This window comes from Balaenoptera ricei, chromosome 20 (assembly GCF_028023285.1).
Source record: "Balaenoptera ricei isolate mBalRic1 chromosome 20, mBalRic1.hap2, whole genome shotgun sequence".
NCBI lineage: Eukaryota > Metazoa > Chordata > Mammalia > Artiodactyla > Balaenopteridae > Balaenoptera > Balaenoptera ricei.
Genome location: NC_082658.1, coordinates 50,944,461 through 50,968,168, shown reverse-complemented (window position 1 = coordinate 50,968,168; position 23,708 = coordinate 50,944,461). Strand labels below are relative to the sequence as shown.

Genomic DNA, 23,708 nt, shown 5'->3' with positions numbered 1-23,708 from the left:
TGGACTCCTTCCTCTCCGAGCCGGGAGCCTAGCTTTAACCCCTCTCCTACCAGGAAGTCCTCCTTGGCCAGACAGAGATCATCTTGGAGTTGGCTCTGTGTGAATGGTTTAAAGGGCGCCTTCCTTCGTGATACCCCTTATTAACCATATTCAAACTGGGTTTTTTTTCCCCCAACTCAAGTGCTGGAGGCTTTGTCTAGGAGGAATCCACCCCGCTGGGCTGATTCCTCCCACCTGAGAGCACAATGCTTGAGCAGACAGGCCGGCAGGCTGGAGACCGAGGGTTTCTCTGTGCCCCGGACAAGCCCTAGACTTTCTGCCCCTCAGTCCCCGCATCTCCTCAGTAGCTCAAACCCCATTCCTCACTCCATCGTGCACTTTGAAACCTAAGGAGACCATACAACGTCAGCTGTCCTCCCTGCTAGTTGGATTGCAAAGGCGAGGACACTCTTCCAAAAGGCTGGGTGACTTTTCTCTCCAAACATGTAGAATTCTTTTCTACACCCCACTCAGAGACCCCGCTGGATCAAAGCCCTTTTGAGAATCATCCAGGAGTTCCTTTGCCCTCAGGGAGGAACTGATGGCCATAGCAGACAAAATCCCCCGGAAATCAGGTTCCTTCCAAACAGAGTGAAAACTAAAATAGGGAGCAGGGGCCCGGGGAGGGAGGTGGCACTCCTTTTTGTTTTGGTGTCCACGTGAATAACAGCTCCCCCTGATACTCTAAGGATGTGCCGCAGGCAGGCTCAGGATGTCTGCATCCCTGGGTCCTGCTGTGCCCTGGAAATCCCCGTCTCCAGGAGACCCACGTCCACACATGTGGCCTTTCTCCCCCTTGGCCAGGAATCACCCTTTCTTCCTGAGCCACTCAGCATGCCATCCAGCCCATGCCCTAACAGCAGGAATTCTGCCCGCCTGTCAGCACACACACCGATGGGCACACTCTCCTCTCCTGGGCAGATTTCTGCAGCACACACAGCAGGAGTGCCAGCATACCTCTCACCATCCAGGTGATGCCAAGGACCACTGTAAGGTTTTCCTCTGTCCTCCTCTCACCCCTTAACCCCCACCTCCTCTCCATTCAGTGACAGCAGCCTCACACCGAAAAGGAAAGTCCTGGACCCATTACATAATTCTCCATAGTGCAAGCAGTAACTGGGGCATAAGGTCAGAGGTCATAGTGGGGTCAGGTGGCTGACACACACTGTAACGACAAGGTGGTTAAAATTAGACCACTGAGAGGAAACTGGCAGTCTTGTGGAAATGCAGAAGTTTCCTCTGCAAGTGAGAGGCTGGGGATGCAGGGAGGCCACTGTGCGTGCTGCCTGCCAGGCTATTACTCATTTCAGCTCTGTTCTTTAATGCCTTTTAGCCCCTGCTTCTGTATTTCTAGCCTTCCTCATCACATGTTTGAATACACGCGATGGAACCCATGGTTACCTGCCCTGGCCCAACAAGCGCTTCTTTCCTCCTTTTAAGCACAGGACTGGGCACCCCAAGCTCAAGACAGCTGTCCTTTCCTAAGCCTTTTCTGGGTAGCTGAGCACCTTTTGGTTTAGCCTCTCAGGTGGTCGAGGTACTTAGCCTGCGATTCAGGCCTCAGTTGTTATCAAGGCCATTGGTGGGGCAAGGGGGGGGTCCACTCCGAGGTTGGGAGAGGTGGCAGAGGACGGAGTCATGGAGCGCAGGCTTGACAGTTGTGTGCTGCACATTCCCTGGCCAGCCAGCTGCCAGAGGGGAGCTCATTTCCACGTCTCCTGGAGGACTTGGATCACACCTGCCTCATCTGCTCCCTCTGGTACCCAGCCAAGCTCCCCTGTGCCTGTCAACCCTTACTGTAAACCTCCTGAGTGCCCTGCTTGTCCTTAGCACCCCTTGCCAGGGAAGTATGAGATGTAGTCTCTGCCACCAGTGGAGTTATTATCCAGGCGCGGGCGATAACAAATGCACCTGTGAAACAAAGAGCAAGCAATCAAAGACAGTCTCCAAGTTAGTAACTTTACTGTGTGATACAGCCAGGGAAGTCCCTGTCATGTGACAGGATGGGAAGCATGGGGTTTGGGGGTCGAGGGGCAGGGGCTAGAGTCGGTGATGATGGAGGGGCTGCCACCCTGTGACATATCTGGCCACTGAAGTGTTTCCCTGTGGGAACGGCCTTCACCACTTGTGAGCTCCAGATCAAATGGGCCCCTCTTCTCCCTTGGTGAGCGCCCTCCCAGAAGGGAGGAGAGGACCCCAGAGGCCAGGGATGAAGAGTAGGGCACGAGAAGGTGCAAAGCAGGTGGGTTTGCAGGTCTCGCAGGAGAAGGACCCCAGACAGGGTGACTATGGAAACTTTCTCTGAGCCACTTAACAAATTTGATGATTGCTCAAGATACTGAATTTCATTTTAGCTAAATCAGCCCCAGCTTCTCTGACAGCACTGGCTTATGTGCTGACGTGGCCACATGGGAGCAGGATGGCCTAAACCCCCGGAGGAACAGAGCTTGGTGAAACACTCCCCACACACACGCCCACCTGCTTTGCCTGTCTCCCTTCTCCTGACAACAATTTCCTGCCGGACCCCAGTCTCTTCAGCGTAAGAAGCTCTTAGGTGGGGCAGGAACCTGTCAGGGGAAACCCAAAATGACCTGAGTGAAATGAAGCAGCCAAGAAAGCCCTCATCATTCATTTCACACTCAGGCTGAAAGTTCTCCTCTTGGGAGTCTGGCGAGAGGGGAGCTGGGAGAAGAATGGAGAGCGGCAGTGAGGGTACCAGCGAGCTATGTTCTGTGACAGCCAATATTTTACATGCCACCCTTCCTTCTATCAGCTAGATACCAAACTTGGAAGACTTTTAATTTATTCTTTTTTCATATCAGGACTTGAGCAAAAGAAAGGCGAAACCCCAGAGGACACCTGTCATTGGTCCAGGGGTTGTCTGCTCCCCGAGAGGTGACCTAAGGGGAGATGGTGCTGTCTTCCTTCAGAGGGTCTCGGCCCTCCTCCTCACCTCACACGCACGCACTCCCGCTCACTCTCTCCGCCTTCCCTGCCCAGTGGACACATTTCTCGTGTGCCCCTCAGCCAACAAACAAAGTCTCTCATCTTCCCTTTCAGAAAATGCTGTTTTTCTTCTCCCTCTCGCCCTGTAGGTTATTGCAGCCGACTGCAAAAGGGTCACAGTGCTGAAGTATTTTCTGGAAGCCCTTTGTGGACAAGAAGAGCCTCTGCTGGCATTCAAGGGTGGAAAATATGTGTCAGTGGCACCCGTCCCAGACACCATGGGAAAGGAAATGGGAAGCCAAGAGGGAAAACAACTGGAAGATGAGGTACAATGCGGGAAGAGCCCGCTGTGGCCGAAGGAAGGCTCCCCCATCCCCCCAGCGCTGCTCTGCCCGGGCTTCAGCCTCTACCCCTGGTTATTTATAACCACTCAGAGCGGTGGCGATGTTGACGTGACCAGCCAGCTTCTCAAGAGTGCACTCTGCTGGTGCCCCTTCCTGCCAGTCCCACCCCGGTGCCCCCATCTCGCTCTGCTACGAGCTCCAGATGCTTCTTTTTAATGTTGCAGTGGAGGAGAAGGGAGGGAAAGAAAGAGTTTAATAATGTGCAGCTCTGGAGGCTTAGGAAAGGGAGTTGGGGGGGGTGGGATGTTAGGGTTCAGGCCGAGGATCAAGTTTATGGATGTGTGGAGCTCAGTGCAGCACAGGCCTGAACTGCAACCTCCAGCACACGTACAGGAAGAGCTGACATTGCTGGCCCCGTGTGGAAAATCACCCCCTCCCTGGCCTACCCTCCCTCCGTTGCTCCCTCCCACCCTCCCTCCTGCACATCCTGATGTGATTAAGGAATTCTCCTCTTGTTTGTTTGCCCTTGGTTGTTCCTGTAGCCCTTGCTTCACTCCAGACTGTGTGTGTGTGTGTGTGTGTGTGTGTGTGCGCGCGCGCGCGCGTGCAGTCGTGCCAGCCTGAGTGCCCACCCCTGCCAAACCCCGCTGACATTTGCCTTGCCGTACATGTATGTATCTTTCTGGGGGTGATTGTTACCGTGGTTCTGTGCACAGTGGGTTTGTGTGTCCGTGTAAGTTGAACACTGCTGCCAGCTTCCCTGCTGTCTGTGGGTTCTGAGTAAATGTGAGTGTGGACGGTGTCGGTGCCTGCGTGCGTTTACTGTGCTTACTGTTGCTGCCAGCTGCCCTGCTCTGTGTCTGGGTGTGGGTGTCTGGGTGTGTATGCACACATAGCTCACTTTGCCTGATGGTTGACTCTTTCCTTCTTTTTGCCCCATTATAGACAGAGGGGACTTAGGTGGGAAAGAACATGGGACTCAAGGAAGGGACGCAAGCGACTGTAGCCAGAGGCCAGGTCACCCGTAGGCCAACACAGTCATTTGGCCTGCAGCAGTCTCAAGCGCCTGGTGGAGCAGGGTGGGGTGTGGGGATGAAATCAGCAGCAGGCCAGGGAAGCCAGATGTCAGCTGGAAGCTGTCGTTGGTGATCTGAAGCAGTGATAGAGTGGCCACCTTTGGTTCAGAGTCTTCAGAGCAGCAAAATCTTGGACGGGCTTCATTAGAATAGCTGGAGAACCCCACCCCACCCCTGATGACACAGGATAGAGGTGGTTCCAGGGATAAAGCTGAGCCCATGATTCCAGACTCTCCAGATGAAACCTGGGCAGGGAGTAACGGAAAAGAATGAGCTGTCAGTATGGGAGGAGACAGTGAGGTTGCTAAAGCCATCGAGGTGTCCAGGCTTCAGGCAGGACAGCGCAGTGCCACCCAAGCCCTGGGCACCGTATAGGGAAGCATGGGTGGGGTAGCGCCCTGGTCAGCTCTCTCACTCGCGCTTTAAGGCTGGGGCGGGCGGTAGAAGGTGAGCAAGGTGGCTCTCCAGGGTTGCTGCAAGAGATGTCCCCTGGCCCGAGGAGCCTGCAGGACCAAATCCAGGGAAGCAGGCGATGCCCAGAGGGAGGGGCTCCTCCACTCTCACAAGGAACAGACCAGCTCTCGGTCCCAGATCTTGGCTGCACCACACTCTTTCTCCCTCCTTCTTAGGCTTATTGACCAGACAAAGGTTGTGACCCATGCCATGCTGCCCACTTCTTCCTTTTCCCACGAGCCTCCTGGGTTCCGTTATGTTAGTGGCCCCTGGGAAACCCTACTTACCCTGGTCTGTGTAATTTCACAACCCTGCACTTCCTCGTTTGCTATGAGAGCTGAGCCAACCTCAGACAAGCCTCGCTGACCCTCTTTTGACCTCAGTCAGGCTCAGTCCAAGCCCCATGATAACCCTGTGTATCCCTGGTCAGAGCAGGCAGGGGCAGTGTCCCCCACAGACCAGCCAGGGACCCTACTCCACTTACTCTGGTCCAGGTTAACCCCACGAACAGGAAGTAAATGTGCAGAGAGAGTCTTCCTCCTTCCCACGGCCTGGGCCTCTCTGGAAGTGGGCCCTGTGACACTAGAGCCCGCGCGTTGTCAGATGAGTGGTGACTGCGGACAGCATCCCAGACCCCTGAGACCTCTTAGGATAGTGGCAGTTCTGGCGCCATCCCGAGATCTCATCTCTCCTAACTGCAAGACTGAGTCCCTTAAGCTGATTGGGAGAGGAAAGGGGAGCTGTTTCTTCAGACATCATTCTTCATGAGCAGAACAGAATCCATTTCCTTAAGGATGCTGCCAGAACACCTGTCTTCCCACCCCTAGATTCTACTCCTAAAACAAAGCATCACCTACCCAGTCACGCACTCTTGCTAACCACCTTCCGCAAAGAGAGTCCTTCAGAATATCATTGAGATGGACGGTTAGAGGAGAGAGAGTCTGTATGGAACAGGATCCCTGTGAGTCTGTGGGAGACCTGGCGAAGGGCTGGGTCTGAGCTTACCGTCTAGATCCAGGACCGCACCTATGCTGCTTGGTATTATTGGTAGGAGCACAGACTTTGGAATCAGACTCACTAAGGTTTGAATCCCTGCTCTGCCACTTACTAGCTTCGTGACCTTGAGCAAATTGTTTAACTCTCTAGACCTCAGTTTGTTCATTTATAAAATAGGGATGATGATAGCATCTATGTACAGACTATTGTATTAAATGAGTTAATGCATGAAAAATGCTTGGCCTGGTACCTGGCCTCATAATAAGCACTCAGTGAATGGTAGCCGTTATTGTCATAATCATTGTCATTATTATCATCCAGTTAACATTCAGACCCAGGAATCTTCTCCTACTAAGTCACCCCCTATTACCCGTGCTAACCCTGTCCCTCAAAGGAAACTCTCTTGGGCAGCTGCATGTTCTCTACTGACCAAGGCCAAAAGTGAGAGAGTGCGAGATGGAGCCTGGGACCACCCGGGGAGTAGTGGCTTCTAAGAGCTGAGGCTGCAAGCAGGGAGGTGCCATCCCTGGGGAAGGCTCCACCAGCCTGGCAAGAGACTCCTTAAGCTAGCCAACTATCTCCCAGTCTGTGCAGGCCCCCAGAGGGCAGCTGAGCAAGGTCATGGCATGTGAATTCCTATCATGGGGCCCCCAGCCCCCACACCGCCAGGCTGTGGTCTTAAAAAGAAACCAGGGCAAGGTCTGCTGAGCTACAGCATCTGCTCCCTGACGCCGTCTGGGGCAGAGGAGCTTCCATGCCTAGCTCCCAGCTGTTGGCCAGAATGATTCCTATCCGATCGTTAGCATGAATTAGACTTAAATTGGGTGGTTTAACTTTCTCTGTTGTTTTCCCCTTTGGTGAATTTCAAAATGAAAATGGGCCCAAAGTTTGACATTTTGAGTGTATGCAAAGAAGGAAGGGCTATGAGTATAGGCATGGAAGTAGATAGGGTGTGGATCTGTGAGTCTGTAAGAGGAGGGCCCTGGAGCTCAAAGGGGAGCAGTTACCGGGGGAGAAGCATGACAATTTCCCTCGACCTGCCTCTGCCTGAGCTGGGGGAAGCACACACCTTGGGGCCCTGTGCATGAAATGGTCCACATAGGCCTGGATTGGGATGCAGGAGGGACGGAAGGGTGGGTCCGGTCTGTGCTGTGGGCTCACAGTCTCCTCTCTCCCTTGGCCTGCACCACCGCCAAAGGAAGAGGACGTGGTGATTGAAGACTTTGAGGAAGATTCGGAGGCTGAAGGCAGCGGGGGCGAGGATGACATCAGGGAGCTTCGGGCCAAGAAGCTGGCTCTGGCCAGGAAGATAGCGGAGCAGCAGCGTCGCCAAGAGAAGATCCAGGTAGGGCCTGCCTGGGGAGGGTGGTTCCCGTGTGGCTGGTGGTCTGTACAGGGCATGAAGGAGATGGGAGTAGGGATGAGCAGGACCCTCTCACTCAGGAAGTCTTGCAGTGTCCAGACTGGTTCCACCACCTGTTTTCCTCCTCTGCCACTAAATTCTGGTTTGGTGCCTGGAGTCTCCCTCCTCCTGGGCTGCAAGCAGGGCCAGGTTCTTCTCAGAATCTGCTGAAAACTTCTCCCCCATTGATGATCTATGAACACACACCACACATACCCAACCTTTCACACAATTTCAGGGGTTTCAGAGTTCCCCTGAACGTTGTCCAGACACTCTCGGAAAAGCTGTGGATTCTCTGTTGAGAACACCTATTCTCAGGGAGAGACGGTGTCATGGCCACAGTCTGCTTGTCTGGATTCCCACCGTAATGGCCGAGCCCCTCTGGACAGGGCACTCTAAACCCTAGGGAGAAACTACTCGATCGCCACGTAAGGATTCCTGCACCATCAGCCCTCTCGTGGACCCATACCTTCACTTCCAACAAGCTTTTCTTTATGGCTCTCCCAGGTCTGACTCCTGCGCTGTAGGCTCACTTCTTCTCATCTAGGGCGCGGGGCAGACGAGGAATAGCCAGCCATGCTCCCTGCTTTAAGACTAACTGCATACGTGGGGAAGCGTCAGTTGTCTTTAGGAATGTCTGTTTTCAGCGCTCTCTTCAGCCACCTCTGGCCTTTGGCATGGAGCGTAGTGCATGTGGTCAGGCCGACCTGATCAGGCTGGGCTCCGCCACTTACTAGCCTTGTGACTTTGGGCACATTGTTTAACTTCTCCCAACCTGTTTCCTCATCTGCAGAGTGAAACTGGTGACAGCACCTACCACCTGGAATAGCTGTGAGGCCCACAGGAGCCAGTGCACGTAAAGCACCCAGCATAGTGCATGGCACACCGTGATCTGGTAGCAGTCTGACCGCTCATCAGACAGAGCCCTGCCCTGGGAAGGGGAATGGATACCAGTTGGGACCCATGGTCCTTTAGACGTATTCATATGAGTCTACCAGTTGGAATTAAGCCTCTGCCAGCACCACTGCCGTTGTGGTGTGGCTGCCTTCTCCACCCTTGCGCAGTCTGTGTGAACCTCTGTCGTGGCCCTCGAAGCTTCGTCTGCAAGCTGTCTTTCTTCCTGTCCGGTAGCTCTTTTCTTCCTCACCATCGGTCTTCCCAAAAGTTCTGTCCATACTACCACCTCCATTTCTTGACTCTCAGCCCAGCAGTTTTAGAGGCGGTTGCATCAGAGGTCACCAAGTACCTTTGTCGGGTCTTCATCACACTTGACTTCCCTGTAGCTTTGGACCCCAAAGCCGCCTCCCTCCAGCCTCACTTCAGCACACGAGGACCTTCGTCTCCTCTCTGTCTGGTGACCACACCACCCTCCTGGGCTTCCTCACCACCATTCGTTACTTGGTCTCCTCCTCCCTTTCTCTTACTTCTTAGTCTCAGCGCATGGAGTTGGCCCTCAGCAAGTATTCTCATTCGGTGAGTTCATAGATGGTAGCAACGAGAGCATCATCTTAAGTTCCTCACTGGCTTTTAACCCCTCGTGCCTGATTTCTTATCAGATCCTACCTGTTCACTCGTTTATCCGCCCCCTTCTCCATCCCCATTGCCACTACAGCCGTTCTAGTCCAGGTACTGACTGGATCGTAGCCAGCAAGCCTGCACTGCACAAGTCCGGGGGGTCCTCTTTCCCTTGTAGTCTGTGAATGCAGCTCCTGGAGTTGTGTGGTACACGGTCCGCATGCCAGGCTCCCTGCCTGCAACGCACCTTATGTGGTTTCATCGTTCTCTTCCCAAAAGAGCCACTCCCCTGCTCAGGAATCATCAGTGCCTTTGCTTGGCTAATAAAGTCGAATTCCTTACTATGGCATCTAGGGCTTTCTCGTCTGTTCCCAGTCTATTTTCCCAATCTCTCCTCCCGTCCCCCATGAGCCCTCACCAGCTATATGACATTGGGCAAATCATTTAACTTCCCCGAGCCTGTTTCCTCATCTGTCAGATGAAAGTGGTAACAGCAACTCCCTCAGAAAGACAGTGCACGCAAAGTGCCTGTCCAGACACTCCAGCCCTCCTGCCTGCACAACACTAACCCTCCTTTCTACCCACTGTCCCCAGACAGCTCTGCCCTTTCCCACTCTCACGTCTTTGTTCCTGCTCTTCACTCAAGCCCGAGTACCCTTTTTCTGCTCCACATTTCCTGTTACCTGTTGAAATTCTATTCTTCCTTCAATCCCCAGATGAAACCCCATCTCCCCAGTGAAGCCTTCCCGGATCCCCCCCAGGAGGAATTCATCTCTCTGCTCAGTGTTCCTGTGGCACTGATTTATACCTCATTTGTGAAACGTATATCACGTCTCAAATTACACTTATTTCTGGACTTGTTCCCCCCGCCGTACTGTGAACTCCTTGGAATCAGGGACGTGTCTTCCGCTCAGTGTAGGAAATGGTGGTGAGCACCTACCAGGCCGGTGGTGAGGGGACACAGGAGCGAAGCAAGGAAGTCCTGTCCCAGAGTGTCCACTGGCGTGGAGAAGTCAGGGATTCGAAGTGTGAGCGAGCCTTGTGACCAAAGGGAAATGCAAGATGCTGTGGGAGCATGCACCAAGGGGACATGGCCCTGTCTCAGGCAGCATGTTCAGCCCAGCCTCTCCAGTGACAAGCGGTACCTGACGGAGGCCTTGTATGAGACTTGGCTTCCGGTGCCCGCAGCTGCTCCTGCCCCGGAAGCCGGTTCTCCCTGTCAGCTCCCTTGGAGCAGGCTGCTCAGGCCAGGCATCGATGGCCTGCTGCGGGCCGTCCAGGCTGGGGTTGCTGTGGCCCCTTTAAGAACAGGCCCCACGTGCACCGCTGCTGGCGGCCCTGCCTCCTGTCAGCCTTCTTCCTCCAGCCTCACAGCCACAGGAGGATTTCTCAGCAGAGAAGAAATTCCCCCCTTCCCTTCTCCCCACCCCCTGTTTAATGCCCGGGGCCCTTCACTTCCATAATTCTTCATTTTCCAGCCTTGAACGTAAGCCAGACACATCTGTCTGGCCATATGCGTGAACCCTGGAGTCTGTGCCGAGGTGGCTGTAAAACAGGGCCGGTGAAGGCCCTTCTGGGAGAGCACACACATGTGTGTGCCCTCGGGCCATTGGCTCCCTGCCCAGAACCACGGGGCTGCAGTGCTCCAAACCCATGTTAACCTCTTCTTCTTTTTCCTCTTTTTGTTTAATTTAAGGGGGGAAAATCCCAAGGAAAAGGTATAAATTGTCCTGGGAGTGGGGGAGAGGCTCCTAGCTGGAGAGGCCATTATTGTTGGCAGGTACCTGGGTCACACTAATACAATAAGGAAGAGAGGAGCATCGGGTGAATTAAGATTGGAGAGATGGGCTGTAAATTACTCTGCTCCGAACTCCATCAGTCTCCAGGGGTGTTAACCGAGAGGTGTAAGGCAAGTCCCCAGCTCCCAGCGCCTTTTACAGATGCAGCAAAACAGGAACCACACATGTTTGGGGAAGGGGATGTGAAGGTGGGGTTGAAAAAAATCCTCCTGGCCCCCATGCTGGCTGTAAAGTCCAAATGAGATCTGGGGCCGTAGCCACACCCCCACTTCCCCGCTCCCACCGAGACCCCCGGGCCTAAGCTCATCTGTGGGATGGGGGAGGTGAGGCCTGGCCTCCCTCCGCAGCCTGTCCCTCCCTGCTTCCGGCGTTGCACAGAGGCTGGTGAGGGGGGCCGACTGGAGGTCAGAAAAGGGGTGTGGGCAGCTCTCAGGACCTGTGCAGCTGGAGCCTCGGCGCCCGGCAGGCCTCGGACACTGGGGGCCAAGTCCGCCCACCCAGGGCTTCGAGGCCGCACTCTCCGGCTCAGCCCAGGCTTTGCCTGTCGCCCAAGACAGCTCTTCATCTTGTGCTGGTTGAGCCCACCTTGCTGCTTTCCTCCCGAGTTCTTTCCGTTCCCGTTGCCATTCTTGAGAGGCGTCCAGAGACCAGAGCAGGGTACAGGGTTTGCCTGGGACACTGGTCAGGAGTGTTTCTTTCCTAACCAGGCCCTCAGGGCAAAGCAGTCACTGACTGTCCTCCTCCGGGCTTGAGGCGTGGCCTCTTGGCACCTCACCCTGGCCCTGGCCCTGTGAGTCCCCACCTCCTCTCTGCCTCCACGAGGCTTTGCTGTGATTTGTGCTGCTGTCGGGCGGGGTCAGGTTTCCTGAGCAGTTGCAAACATCCCACCTGAAACATAACAGGCTCTTCCTCTGGCCACAGCTATTGTTTCCCTCGGCATTATGGCCACAGTCTTGCTCTGTAGCCAGCAATGACATGTGTTCTGAAAATAGCTTCACTCCCCTATCCCCTTCCCGCCCACCCACCCTCCTGAAGATGCAGTCACTCCTTTGTGGTAGCCCCAGGAGTTTCACTCTAAATATAGCTGCAGCCCATTCACATTGCCACCCAGCTGGGGGGGGCCGCTGTGGAACAATGGGGCATGCACAGAGCCCCCCACACCTGTATGGAATCTAGCGGAAGGCAGACACTCAGCCCTGGCTCCTAGCTGTCGGAGACAGGGCGGGAGCCAGCGCACTACCAGGCCAGGGGCACGTTCACGCCAGGGCAGGAAAGCACATCAGCCTGTGGGGCCAGGCGGCCGCCCTCCCCACTCCAGCGCATTCCAGAGCTTGCTCCAGCCATTCTCACCTCCCTGGTTCCAGCAGCATCCACAGGGTCCTGTCCTCCTGCAGAAATGGTCAGGCTTTTGGCTGGAATACCCTTAGGCTGCTGCTTGTAGCAAGCTCAGGGGTGTTATGCTTAGCCCTGCCATTCCCTGTCTATCTAGAAAGGGCAGTAAGAAGTAGCAAGCAAATCATCATAATTATAACCTTGAAAAAGATAGCAAGTATGTGTTAAGCTTTGTGGTATTGACTTTGGATATCCAGAGAAGGGATCCTAAGCAGAAACTTTCCCATGAGCAACCCACCCCAAATGAAGATGCTTACAGAAACCAGTGACTCTGCCTGCTTTCTATAGCAAATGCAGAATCTGCGCCCTTTGGTTTTTGCAGCTCAAGAAGGAATGCCTGGGACTTCCCCGGTGGTCCAGTGGTCCACGCTTCCACTGCAGGGGGCACGGGTTTGATCCCTGCTCAGGGAACTAGGATCCCGCATGCCGCGCAGTGCGGCCAAAAAAAAAAAAAAGGAATGCCTGTCTGCACTGCTGGTGGTTATCTCACCAGCTATTCCTATTAATATTTCATTTCCATTTTTCCATTTTTTGTTTTTTAAAAATACCTCTACATAGTTAAAGAAAAAAGGAAAAAAAAAACCAAAACACCAAGAGTACCACGAGTTTCATAATAGAAATCAGCAGTGCACTGCCTCACCCGTCCCCAGCTCCAGCTCTGCTCCCTAGTGGTTTCCCCAGATATTTACCCCCCACGGATATATAAAAGATGAAAAATGGAGTTGGGCAGAAAGAAAGGAAACTGAAATTTGTTAAGTTACTAATACGTGTATCAGGCATTTAGCTAGATACTTTCACATACAAGATGAGGGTGGAAATTCACTATGTTACCAGACTTCTCATTTCTGGTGAAGACATTGCTCTGGCCAGAGAGGCCCAGGGATAAATGATTCCATCACCCTGTAGAGGGAGGAAAGCAGCTACACTTCCTTTGTAGCCCTACGCAGAAGGAAGACCTAAGAAGGCCTTCTCTTGAACTGGCTCTGCTTTGTGATCTGAGTTCTTCAAGTTCCACAACTCCCGTGTGAGCTAACTGCATTACCTTTATTTGTAATTCTCAGTGTCTCAATTTCCAAAAGGGTTAGGCATCCCCAAATCATTCCCACCATCTAGAAGAAGGAACTTAACCTGTGAAAGAGCCCTTCCTGGGGACCCAAGCCTGTTAGCTTCCTCGTCAGATGTTACTGTGGACTGTCTCTTTCCCAGTTCCCCACCACCTTGCTCAAGGATGCCTCCGTCCTTCAGAGAAAGTTGGTTACTTAGCACCTTCCAGAAGCAGAATTAAGTTCTGTTCTTCTTCACACTTTGTGACTTTATGGTCCTTATTGCCACTGGTCTGATTGAACATGTCCTTGCTTTCCTAGGATTCCCAGCTCTCTGTCCAAGGACCACTGTGGCCCAGCCTTAGCTGCAGCGAGAAGGGTTCCTATGGAACTCTCCTTCCGGGTCAGCACACTTGACTCCAGGCCAGGGCCAGTCCGTCTGAATCACAGCATTCCAGTTGCACCCCCCTCACCCCCACCAGAGGCTTCTGCAGCTTTTTGCTCATACAAACAAAAATAAATCTCACTACCGGCCTCTGAACTCCACAGCAGCATGCTTCCCCCTTCTCCCCAAGCATCCCATGGCTGTGAGTGGGGACTTGGCGCTCTCCCCACCGACATCACTTTTTCACTCCCTGCGCATCCTGTGTCCTTCTCTCACCGTGCGACCCAGAGATCAGAATGGGACGTGACGGCCGGCACAGGCGCCGTGCACAGCTGCCAGGAATCTGACGGGTAAAATCTGGAAAAGTTGGGAGGGCAAATGCTAAACACACACAAACACACACACACACACACACACACACACACACACACACACACACACACACACACACACACACACACACAGCGCCACTCAGAGAGGGCCGGAAACACCGACACCCACAGACGAGGGGCTGCGGATTCCCAATCCTTCCTTGTCTGCCATTCTTTTAAGGGGACTGGGCCAGTCTCCTGACCCAGGTATGACCCCCCCAGAGTCCCACTGGTACCCCAAGAGAAGGGGGAGCAGCTTCAGTGAATCTCCCGAGACTCCAGGAGGGCATGTGGGGAACAGGAAGCAGTTGTGCAGTGACTCACTGGGCAGAGCCAGGTTAAGGGAAGTTGTCTGCGGGTGTCCCTGGGACCGGATGGTGGCAGCACAGCTCTGACCACCCTCATCAGCTTGATCCCGCCCACCCCTGGGGAACCAACAAGGCTGCCACCTCCCAAAGAGGCTGTGGCCTCCGTTCACCTTTCTGGCCCTGAGCCAGAGCTCAGAGAACTCAGACGGCTAGCGCTTCCCTGGACCTTGCACCTAGATCTTTCTTCCATCCTGTCATCAAAACACCCAGGCGGGCTCAGCCCCCCGCCTCCCTCGGCCATCTGGCCTAAAGGCCCTCCTGCCCATGGCCAGCATTTCAGGAAGGGTGGTCTGAGGTCTTAGGAGCTCATTGTTCCCACAGGGTAAAAGGGGCAGCCAGTGCCGCTTCCTTAGAGTCAGCCTTAGGGCCAGAGGATCATTTATGGAGGCAGGAAAACTAAGATGTGAAAGGGGTCTGAGCGGAACGGTGGCAGAGGTGCTGTGCTCAGGCCCAGCCGGCGTCAGGGTTCGTCCTGCCCCTTCTCACTGAGAAAGACAGAGGTTTAGGGGCCTATAATGCCAAGAGAAGTGTTCCAGGCGGTGGAAAGGCTGGATAGAGAACGCCGAGCCCTGGGAAAATAAGCAGCAGGAGGGCTGATGCGCCCTCTGTGCGGAGAGAGACGGGAGAGCTCACTAAGCCTGAGTGGGGACCGTGTCCTGTTCTCACAAAATGCCCGCGCCGTCACACGTGTTATATGTCGATTATATCTCAATAAAAAATAGGGGTTTTTTTAATGCCCAAGCTGAGTTCGGTAGAATGTGTGTCACCCTCTAGTTGGCAGCCCCATGGGGAGGGCCAGTGACCCACGTCCCCTGGGAAGGTGGCCTGCAGCGGAGGTGCTTTCCCTTCATGAGGTGAGAGCAGTACGAAGACTTCAGCGGGCGAGCCCTTCAGCTGCGTTTCTCATGCCTGCCAGCGTCCTGTGCCTTCCACCAGCTGTGGTGGCAGTGGCAGCAGTGACTTACTCATAGGGAGAGGTCCCCAGCAGGTCACAGAGGAGCCACCCCCAGCATTCAGAGGCATGCCCTTTCAGTTTTACTGTCATTGCCAGTGAAACCTGATCACCTTTCTCACTGACTGTTAGTGGCCAGGGCCCAGCCTGTGGGCCCCACCTCAGTTGGCACGCACATCTCCTCCCCTGCTCTGTGCTTGTGTCTCTGTCCCTGCAAGTTGATGTGTGGCAGGAGGCCATGGGAGGGCAGGACAGGGCTGGGACCTGCTCGCCAGGCCCCTCCCGGGTTTGTTTCAGTGCCCTCTGGCTCTGCACACAGGGAGCACACTGTCTGGGCAGATGCCCGCAAATCAGTTTGCTTCTTGGCCATGGTCCCCAGAAGAGGAAGCAGCACAATAGTGACCATGTTCTATAGTGACAGGTGTACCCAGAGCCAGTCTCAAAGGGCTGCTGCCACACAAGGCCCTGGAAGACTTGAGAAGATTGGGCTTTTACCGATGAGCATGGAACTTCCCTGAAAGATGTGAACATCTGTAAGACCAACAGGCGCTAGGCAGTGTGCCTTCCGAGGTGTGGTGCCCAGACCACTGGTGCTACATGAGGGGTTTTTTCAATGATGCATAGCAGACATTCTGACTCTTTATTGCAGAAATGCAGCTTGCGCTGGTAAACATATTCCTAGGCTCTCAGACTCCTGATACCACAGATATTATTTGCTGAGCCACAAAAACGAGTTGACGTAAAGTCAATTTAAAGAAAAACATCAAGTAAACAAGAGTATAGGTTGTACAGAATCGTGGCAGAGGAGTGCAGGTAGAACACAGAAGACTACTGTTTAGGGATCACCGTGCTGGTGGGGGAAGATGGTGACGATTCTCATCAGTCTGGATGGTGCTCTTTGCACATCTGTGAGTTGGGTCCTAAACCATCCCACCGTGTGGGCTCCTGCCGACGTGGGAGACTTCGGCGTTAATTATTAGTTGTCAGCATCACTCTTTTTGTATAGACTTTGAGTTTATTCTTTTTCTTTCCTTTTTTTAAGTACACAGTGAAGTAAATTGAAATAAATTCTGTTTGGGATATACATATACGTAAAAGTGTCTGGGTTGAGAAGTACCCTCTGTATATGCTGCCTAGATAACGAATGTGAAACCACTTTCATATCCAAGGAACCTAAGTCTCTCTTGCTGATTTTTAGCCCAAGGTCTTACTTTCAGAGACCCGTTATTTTTAATAACCATCAAGGTCCCTTCTCAGTCCTATGCGGGGGTTTTAGTCTCGCCTGTTTCCCCAAGCCATTTGGTCTACACTGATTTTTGTTGCAGTGCTTTGCCCAGCCCTCGGGCCTGTCCCGACAGGGACTGGCTATTTCTCTGGAGGGGGAAGGGGCAGGATGCTGACACACCGTGGAGTCAGGGCCCTGACTCGCCCACCCCTTGCCTACTCACTCACTGGCTCACTCACCGTTCTGTGTCCCTGTAGGCTGTCCTGGAGGACCAGAGTCATATGAGGCAGATGGAGCTCGAGATCAGACCCTTGTTCCTCGTACCAGACACCAACGGCTTCATTGACCACCTGGCCAGTCTGGCACAGCTGCTGGAGAGCAGGAAGTACATCCTGGTGGTGCCCCTCATCGGTGAGTCAGGCCAGAGCAGCCCTGCATGTGCGCAGTAACCCCCTCTACACACATGCCCCACAGCCTGGGGGCCAGGCAGGCAGAACCCTGCTGTGTGTGTAAGACAGGATTTGCAGGGAAGTAGGGAATGTGTGGGGCAAGGAAAATTGTTTAATAATCAAAGCAGTTCAAATTATTATGGCTGATCCATGGCTTAAACTGCTTGAGCAAATGGACTCCTGTGTCCCAGCAACCAGAGGCTGCATGAGCCCAGCCCTTGTTTTTATCCTTATAAAGCTTGCAGTAAAACAGCAAAGCTGGTTCCCGTTATTGGTAAACACTCAGCCCTGGCAGATAGCGGCAGTGCTGCTGGGTGGTCTGGCAGGGAGGCTGGGAGGGTTTTGAAGTGCTTAGATGCCTTTGGTCTGATTGTCTTGTAGCTTTTCATGATCGTTCTGTTGGTTCGAGGTAACATTCTTCTGGCCAATGTCACCCTAAGGCCAGGCTGATGGAAACCCTCCAGAGCAAGCCCTTGGCTCTCGCGTGTGGATTCCTGCCACTTGGGCTCTTACCACCGTCTGGTCATTGGTGCTGGTACAGGGTCAGCATCTCAGGACCCAGCTAGCTTGCTTCCACCCTCAGGCCAAAGGAGCCCAGCTGGGCTATCTCCAGAGGGCTGTCTGAGGCACCTCTGGTTCTGGGAGCCCTGTGGTAGGTCAGCTTCAGGATGGGCTTTGTGCTCTGGGCTCTGGGCTGCTGTCTGATATAACTGATACAGCTAATATCACTGATAGCTATCCTGTGGAGGGAAAGGGTCTGGGAGATGGTTGGCAAGCCCAGGCTTTTTAATGTCCCCTTCTCACCAGCCACTTGGAGCAAGTTTAGGAGCCCTGTCCTCTGGAAAATCTGCCAGACTGGCAGTCTGCCTGCCAAGCCACCTCTGACATTCATGCCAAGATGTTCCGCTGGGCCTTCCCTCCCAGTCCCTAGTGTCTTAGTGCCAGATGAGAGTGGAAACAAAGGGCAGGAAACATCCGCCCCTGCAGAGGCTATAGAACCCTGGGGGGTTGTGGGAAACACGTTAGCACCACCTGAGAATGTTGGCACTGAAGCAGCCCTCGTCCCGCCTCCACCCTCCCTGTCTTCCTTCCCCCTCCCCATGTGGCCTGGCCAGAGCCTCTTCAACCCAGGCCCTTAGACCCAAGGGAAGGTTTTCTGTTCTTCAAAAGTAGAGCAGCTTGTCTGCCCAAGGTAGAGCCAGACTATCAAGTTGTTGCAGCTTCCCCTCTACCCTCACCAGGTCCCGGGGTGGGGCAACTTTCAGGATAGCATGTCCCTGTGCTCTCCTACCCAGGAGATTTTCAGGGATAAGAAAGTGAATTGGTCACTTTTTGCTAGACGGTCAGGAAATGGTGTAACTGAGAGGTTGCTGACGTCTCAGGAGCCCCCTGAGTCTTGGTAGGAGCCTCAGACACCATCCCAGGCTGGCAGAGCCGTCGGTCACCAGCACCGATTGTGCCCCTACTGTGTGCTCAGTCTTCTTGTTCCCGAGGGAGCCAGTGAAAGGCAGAGCTGCAGCCCTTGGCCTTGAAGAGCTTATGGTCCAGTGGGGGAAGCCAGATTCAGTGGGGAGGGAGCAAATATATGAGAAAACTCAGAGGAGAAGGTAGATAGAGAATAAATAAACGGTCAACCCCCAGGGGCCCTGGGAAGTGCCAACTCTGTCACGGCATCCAGGCCAGCCTTTCTGAAGCGTCCTCAGCTGGGCAGGGCTTTGGCTCTGGGGGGCTGTAGAGGGGGCTCCTGTTCAACGAGGCGCCGCAGGGGTGTCCTGCCCTGTGCGCCCTGTGCGCCCTGTGCGCAGAGCACGAAGGGTTAAGCCGGCGGCCTTCTCTGCTTGTTTCTTGTGCTCTTTAACCTGCTCCGTGCTCCTTAGGTCTGACCCCAGCTTCGAGAAGCCCCGCCTGGTGCAGAAGCACAAACAAGCTTCCCCTTTGAAGCCTGTTTAGTTTGGAAGCAGGAAAGCAGATTTTGGGATAGAATACCAGTTTTTCATGTTTGATGTTCTGTTTGCTGTACCATACACCCATCCACCACTACTCCGCAACCTCAGCCATACATTGTGTGGACACTGCAGCCTCAGGTTGCTGAAGGCATGGTGTGTGTGTGTGTGTGTGTCTGTGTGTGTGTGGACACTGCAGCCTCAGGTTGCTGAAGGCATGGTGTGTGTGTGTGTGTGTGTCTGTGTGTGTGTGGACACTGCAGCCTCAGGTTGCTGAAGGCATGGTGTGTGTGTGTGTGTGTGTCTGTGTGTGTGTATTCCCACATGGGCCCTTTCCAGAAAGTGTCTCTGAATACCCAGACGGTGAGTGCCAGGCTCACCATGGAACAGCATGCTCACGCCGACTCCCCGAGCCATGAATCACTGCACTGAGGAGAGGCCTCAGACCCCAAACTCTCCCGGAGCCCCCAAGGAGTGCATATTTCCCACTTGACCTCAGGCTTTTGGCTGGAATTTTGGAAAGAATCTTCACCAGAAAATGAAGCTGTGTCCCAGACACATAGGCAGACAGACACACACACACACACACGTGCACTATCAGAGGAGGTAGATGTGCCAGGGGTTTAGGGGAATAGCAGGGTCCTTGCGAGTGAGGCTGTGATCCCCACTTGCCACCTCGTGACCTCCCTGCGCTCTGGCAGGGGTGGGCATGGAACTGGGCCCCTCTTGGACTGCCGTGGTGGGGGCCCAGGCGGATGAGGGAGAGTGCCTCTTTCCTCTAGCCGCTACATACCCTCGCCTCTCCTGAGGGACCCTCTCGATTTGATTCTATAACTGAGGAATGCGATAGAGGGGCCAGGTTTCTTCCCCTGAATACAGCAGCTCCAGAAACTCCCTGTAAGTTCCTCCCAGGAGGAGGGTGGGGCCCAGGGGAAGAGGCAGAAAGAAGATAGAACACTGTGGAAAGTCTGGGGCATTTCTTGCCCCCCAGGATCCCCTAGTTTCACTGGAAGACTCCTGTGGGGCAGGATGGCTTCTGTGGTCTGGGGAGGGGCTGGCTGGGAAAGCGAGGCCTCGGGCGAAGACAGACGTGATTGCTGATTGCTGAGGCTGATTCCTTGCGGGACTGTGTCTCATCAGTGATCAATGAGCTGGACGGCCTGGCCAAGGGGCAGGAGACAGACCACCGGGCTGGGGGCTATGCCCGTGTGGTGCAGGAAAAGGCCCGGAAGTCCATTGAGTTCCTCGAGCAGCGATTCGAGAGTCGGGACTCTTGCCTACGGGCCCTGACCAGCCGTGGCAATGAACTCGAATCCATCGCCTTCCGCAGTGAGGACATCACTGGCCAGCTGGTGAGACCCAGGGCAGAAAGGGAGCACCTATAGCCAGCCTTCAGAACAGGGTCTCCGGGAGGGAGGGGCTAGAGGAAGGCCAATTGGCCGGAGCAGCCGAGGGGACGGCCACCATCGAGGCCCAGGAGGGGGAGTTCCTTGTCCCCTAGATCACTCTTGGCACAGTTGGACCTGGCCAAGCAGGGCCAGGGCATGTCTGGGAGGGACACTGGGAAGTGACCTTCCCCAGGACCCCAGAGGCAGAGCATACCTGTGCCTCCTCTGCATGGCGCCCCCTCCTGCCCGCTGGCACTTATCCTGTCTTTCTCCAGGGCAACAATGATGACCTGATCCTCTCCTGCTGCCTCCACTACTGCCAAGACAAAGCTAAGGACTTCATGCCCACCAGCAAAGGTACAGCTTTGCCTCTGCCTCGGGACCATCCCTTCCCCTCCCTACCTTGTCCTACCCTCCTCAGCCCTAGGGAAGGGTCCCTCCACTGACTCTGGCCTGGGAAGTTTAAGGAATCAGGGTTCAGGCCTGATACAAGCCTGAGGCCAGCCCAGTTTCCTCCCCTCCTGGAAGTCAGACCTCCCTGTCACAACTCCCCCACCCTCAGGTGGACCCTCGGCCAACTAGGGATGGGCCTAGCCCAGGAAGCTGGGCTCTAGACTGTGAACTTTCCCACTATGCATGCGTCCATTTCTTTTCTTGGGTCCTCGGTGAGTTCTCTGACAGCAAGAATGTCTTTATGATTCAGTGTAGCTTATTCTGGCCATGGTCTCCTGAGCCCAGCCCTCTGCCGCTCTGAGGACAGTCCCTGGTGGTCCCTGGGGCCCACCTCCCTGTTCTTGGCCATGCTCATCCTCTCAATTCATCCATGAATGTTTACCCTGTAGGGGGGGCGGGGGTGGTGGTGGAAGTGCTTCCCCACCTAGTAGCGGGCCTTTCCTTCCTGTCTCTCTGGTTGTGTGACATAGCCCTTTGGAGGCAGGTGAGAGCTTGTGGACTGAGCCCTCAGCCCAGTTTTCAAAACCCTTTTGGTGAGCAGAATCCCATCTGGGAACCAGAGGTTCTCTTCCAGATGCTTGAGCACCTCACCCTCAACCCAGAGCCATCTCGCCTCTGAGACAGCCCCTCAGCCCCTCAGAGTCAGCGAGGCTCAGGTGTTTTCTGCTCCCGGCTCCCAGGACTCCGACATTTCTTTTTTTGGAAGGAATTCCTAGGATTTCCTATCCCGGTGTCATCAGCAGAGCTGATAATTCTCACCATTTAGTCTGTGTCTGCGTGTATGTAGCCTCTTGTCATTTTCTCTTAGTTGTCACCCATCTCTTGTCTCTGCTTGCTTTCCTAGCCTTGGCTTCTAGGCTGGCCTGGGGATTGTCTTCTCTCCAGCCCTCCTCCCACCCACTTCAGTGCAGCCCCTCACTGCTGCCCAAGTCTCTGTACCTGAGGCTGGTAATGAGCCCACAGCTGCTGTTCTTCAGAGGGGTCCTGCCACGTGGCTTGCATGTACCGTCCCTTAGGGCCAGATTCGGAGCATTCAAGTGGTAAAAAGGAGCCCTGGCTGAGCCCAAGAGAGGAGGTTGGGCTCTGCTCCCAGGCAGCTTCCTAGAGGGGCACCTTCTGAGGGAGAGGTAGGCAGGAGTGCAGAAGGCCTTGTTGGGAAGTACGGTTCAGATACTGCTGTGGCCCCACCCAGCCTCAGAGCTGTTTCTTTCTTAGCAGAGACACATTTTGGCTTTGGCCCTAGTCTCTCCCCCCCCGCCCCCCCCCCCGCCCCGCTTCACCCCAAACAGCCTACAGGAACCCATTGCCATCCTGGGGACCGCCCCTATCAGAATTACATCAGCAACGGCTGGTGTAATCAAACCCCATTTGTCAGTGTGAATTCTTAGCAGATTAACTTGTCAGATTCACAGAGAAACCATCACCAAATGTTTATGTGTAAACGATGTTGAATTTTAAAATCATGTGGATTATGGCGGATGGGGCCTGACAAGATGACAGTCTCTGGTTTCTAACAAAGTGAAGTTACCAGTGTCAAAACAGAGGATGTTTATTGTTAAAAATGTCTCAAAGTATCCACAGAAACCCCTGCAGACCCCTGCCAGCAATGCCGGGCCTTGGTTGGCTGACCTAAGGCCTGGGACTCGCCTGGTCTGAGTCCCAGGGCAGGACCAGTGGGGCTGTGGACAGACTTGGGCAGCCCGCTGGGAGCCCCACATGGCACTGCACGTCACCCCGCCCCACCCCACCGCACACACCCCGAGGGGCCAGGCCCAAGCAGCCGAGCGGTCTCAGAGCATCTCCTCTCCCCATGGCTGCCTTCCTCTCCCTCTCTGTCCGCCACAGCTGCTCACCTCCCACCACACCCTCCTTCCGCCTCTCCCCTTCTCTCACCGCCATCAACCCCACGAGCCTCTCCCTCCCTCTTCCCCCCAGACTCCTCCCAAGGCTGACAGCCAGTTCTCAGCCTCCCTGCCTGGAGCTGGCAAGCCTGAAACTGCTCAGGTCCGGCATGGATGTTTGCAGTCCCCCAGCCCCGCCAGCCCTCGCAGTCAGCAAGCCCCGCAGGACATTTCCTGTGCCTCACTGTCTGCCGGACCTCCGTCAGCAAACACCCAGCCTGGGCCTGAGGAGTGGACCTGCCACCCAAGGGGCCTTAGCAGGGGTGGGGATGTCACTTGTGTGAGTGCTTGGCCCCAGTTTAAATTCTCCCCGATACATTATTAAAAGGTTAGGGAATTAGGGGGAAAGAAGTGGGGGAAGATATCCTGCTTAAAAAGTCATCTAAAAAGAACGAAGGTTATCCGTTTGTGCTGATATAGAAAGATCTTTAAAATCTTTAAAATTTGAATGAAGTAGGTACGGTGAGTATGATTGTAATGTTATAGAAAAAAAGCTTATATAACAAGTATATATACTTGTAAATGTGCATAAAGAAATCTGGAAACATACACAGCTCTACCCTGGGAAACAAGACAGAGAGACATGAGGGAGAGAACAGGGAGAATGATGCGACTTTACCTTTCCTTTTTCTGTACCTAGAGGTTTTTACCGTACACACGGATCACGTTTATTTAATAGAGGGAATCTTTTGGCTCTAACCTCAGGGCCACCTTGGCTGGGCTCTGCCGGGACCCTCGCTCTCCTCTCCTCAGAGCTCCCTGAGCTAACCCCTCTCCTCACTTCCCAGGAGCCCTGGATACGTTTTGTATTCCATCTTGAGTTTTCTACCTCTGAATACCTAAAGCGTGGATCTGCCGGCCTTGGGGGGGATGGGGGGTGGGTGGAGAAGATGTGCAGAGGAGAGGAATATTTTGAGTCCAGGACTAGTCGTGCCATCAGAAGGAATAGGAGGGCCGATTCTGCTCCCTCAGCTCAGGGTCCTGAGAAGAGGGGTTTGCGGAGGTCGGGCAGCTCTCAGGGCACGAGGCAACACAGCCCTACGCTGGAGGCGGGGGTCCAGAGCAGAAGGCCAGCCCTGGCCCATCGTGGCCCTCCCTAAGCCAGTAGGGGAGGGGCGCCCTCGGCTGATAGTCCGCACGAGGGAAAGGACCTGTGGAAGGGCCAAGATATGGCTGGCCTTGAGCCCCCAGGACTGCTTTCCCTCCGGAAGAGGAGAGGCAGCCAGTGCCTCTGCCTCCTGCCCTCAGTGAAGTCCCTCCGCTCTCTC

The 23,708-nt window shown here is 54.4% G+C and overlaps 1 protein-coding gene across 3 annotated transcripts in view; it reads left to right on the top strand.

Moving 5' to 3' along the window:
* Positions 1 to 23,708, top strand: part of SMG6 (SMG6 nonsense mediated mRNA decay factor) — a 236,513-nt gene that overhangs the window by 211,032 nt on the left and 1,773 nt on the right. For all 3 annotated transcript variants that reach the window (XM_059909059.1, XM_059909061.1, XM_059909060.1), the window contains exons 14-18: positions 3,135 to 3,311; positions 7,053 to 7,199; positions 16,564 to 16,717; positions 19,839 to 20,050; positions 20,362 to 20,443. In XM_059909059.1, the coding sequence (XP_059765042.1) occupies positions 3,135 to 3,311; positions 7,053 to 7,199; positions 16,564 to 16,717; positions 19,839 to 20,050; positions 20,362 to 20,443 (772 nt within the window). The remainder of the gene's footprint in view (positions 1 to 3,134; positions 3,312 to 7,052; positions 7,200 to 16,563; positions 16,718 to 19,838; positions 20,051 to 20,361; positions 20,444 to 23,708) is intronic.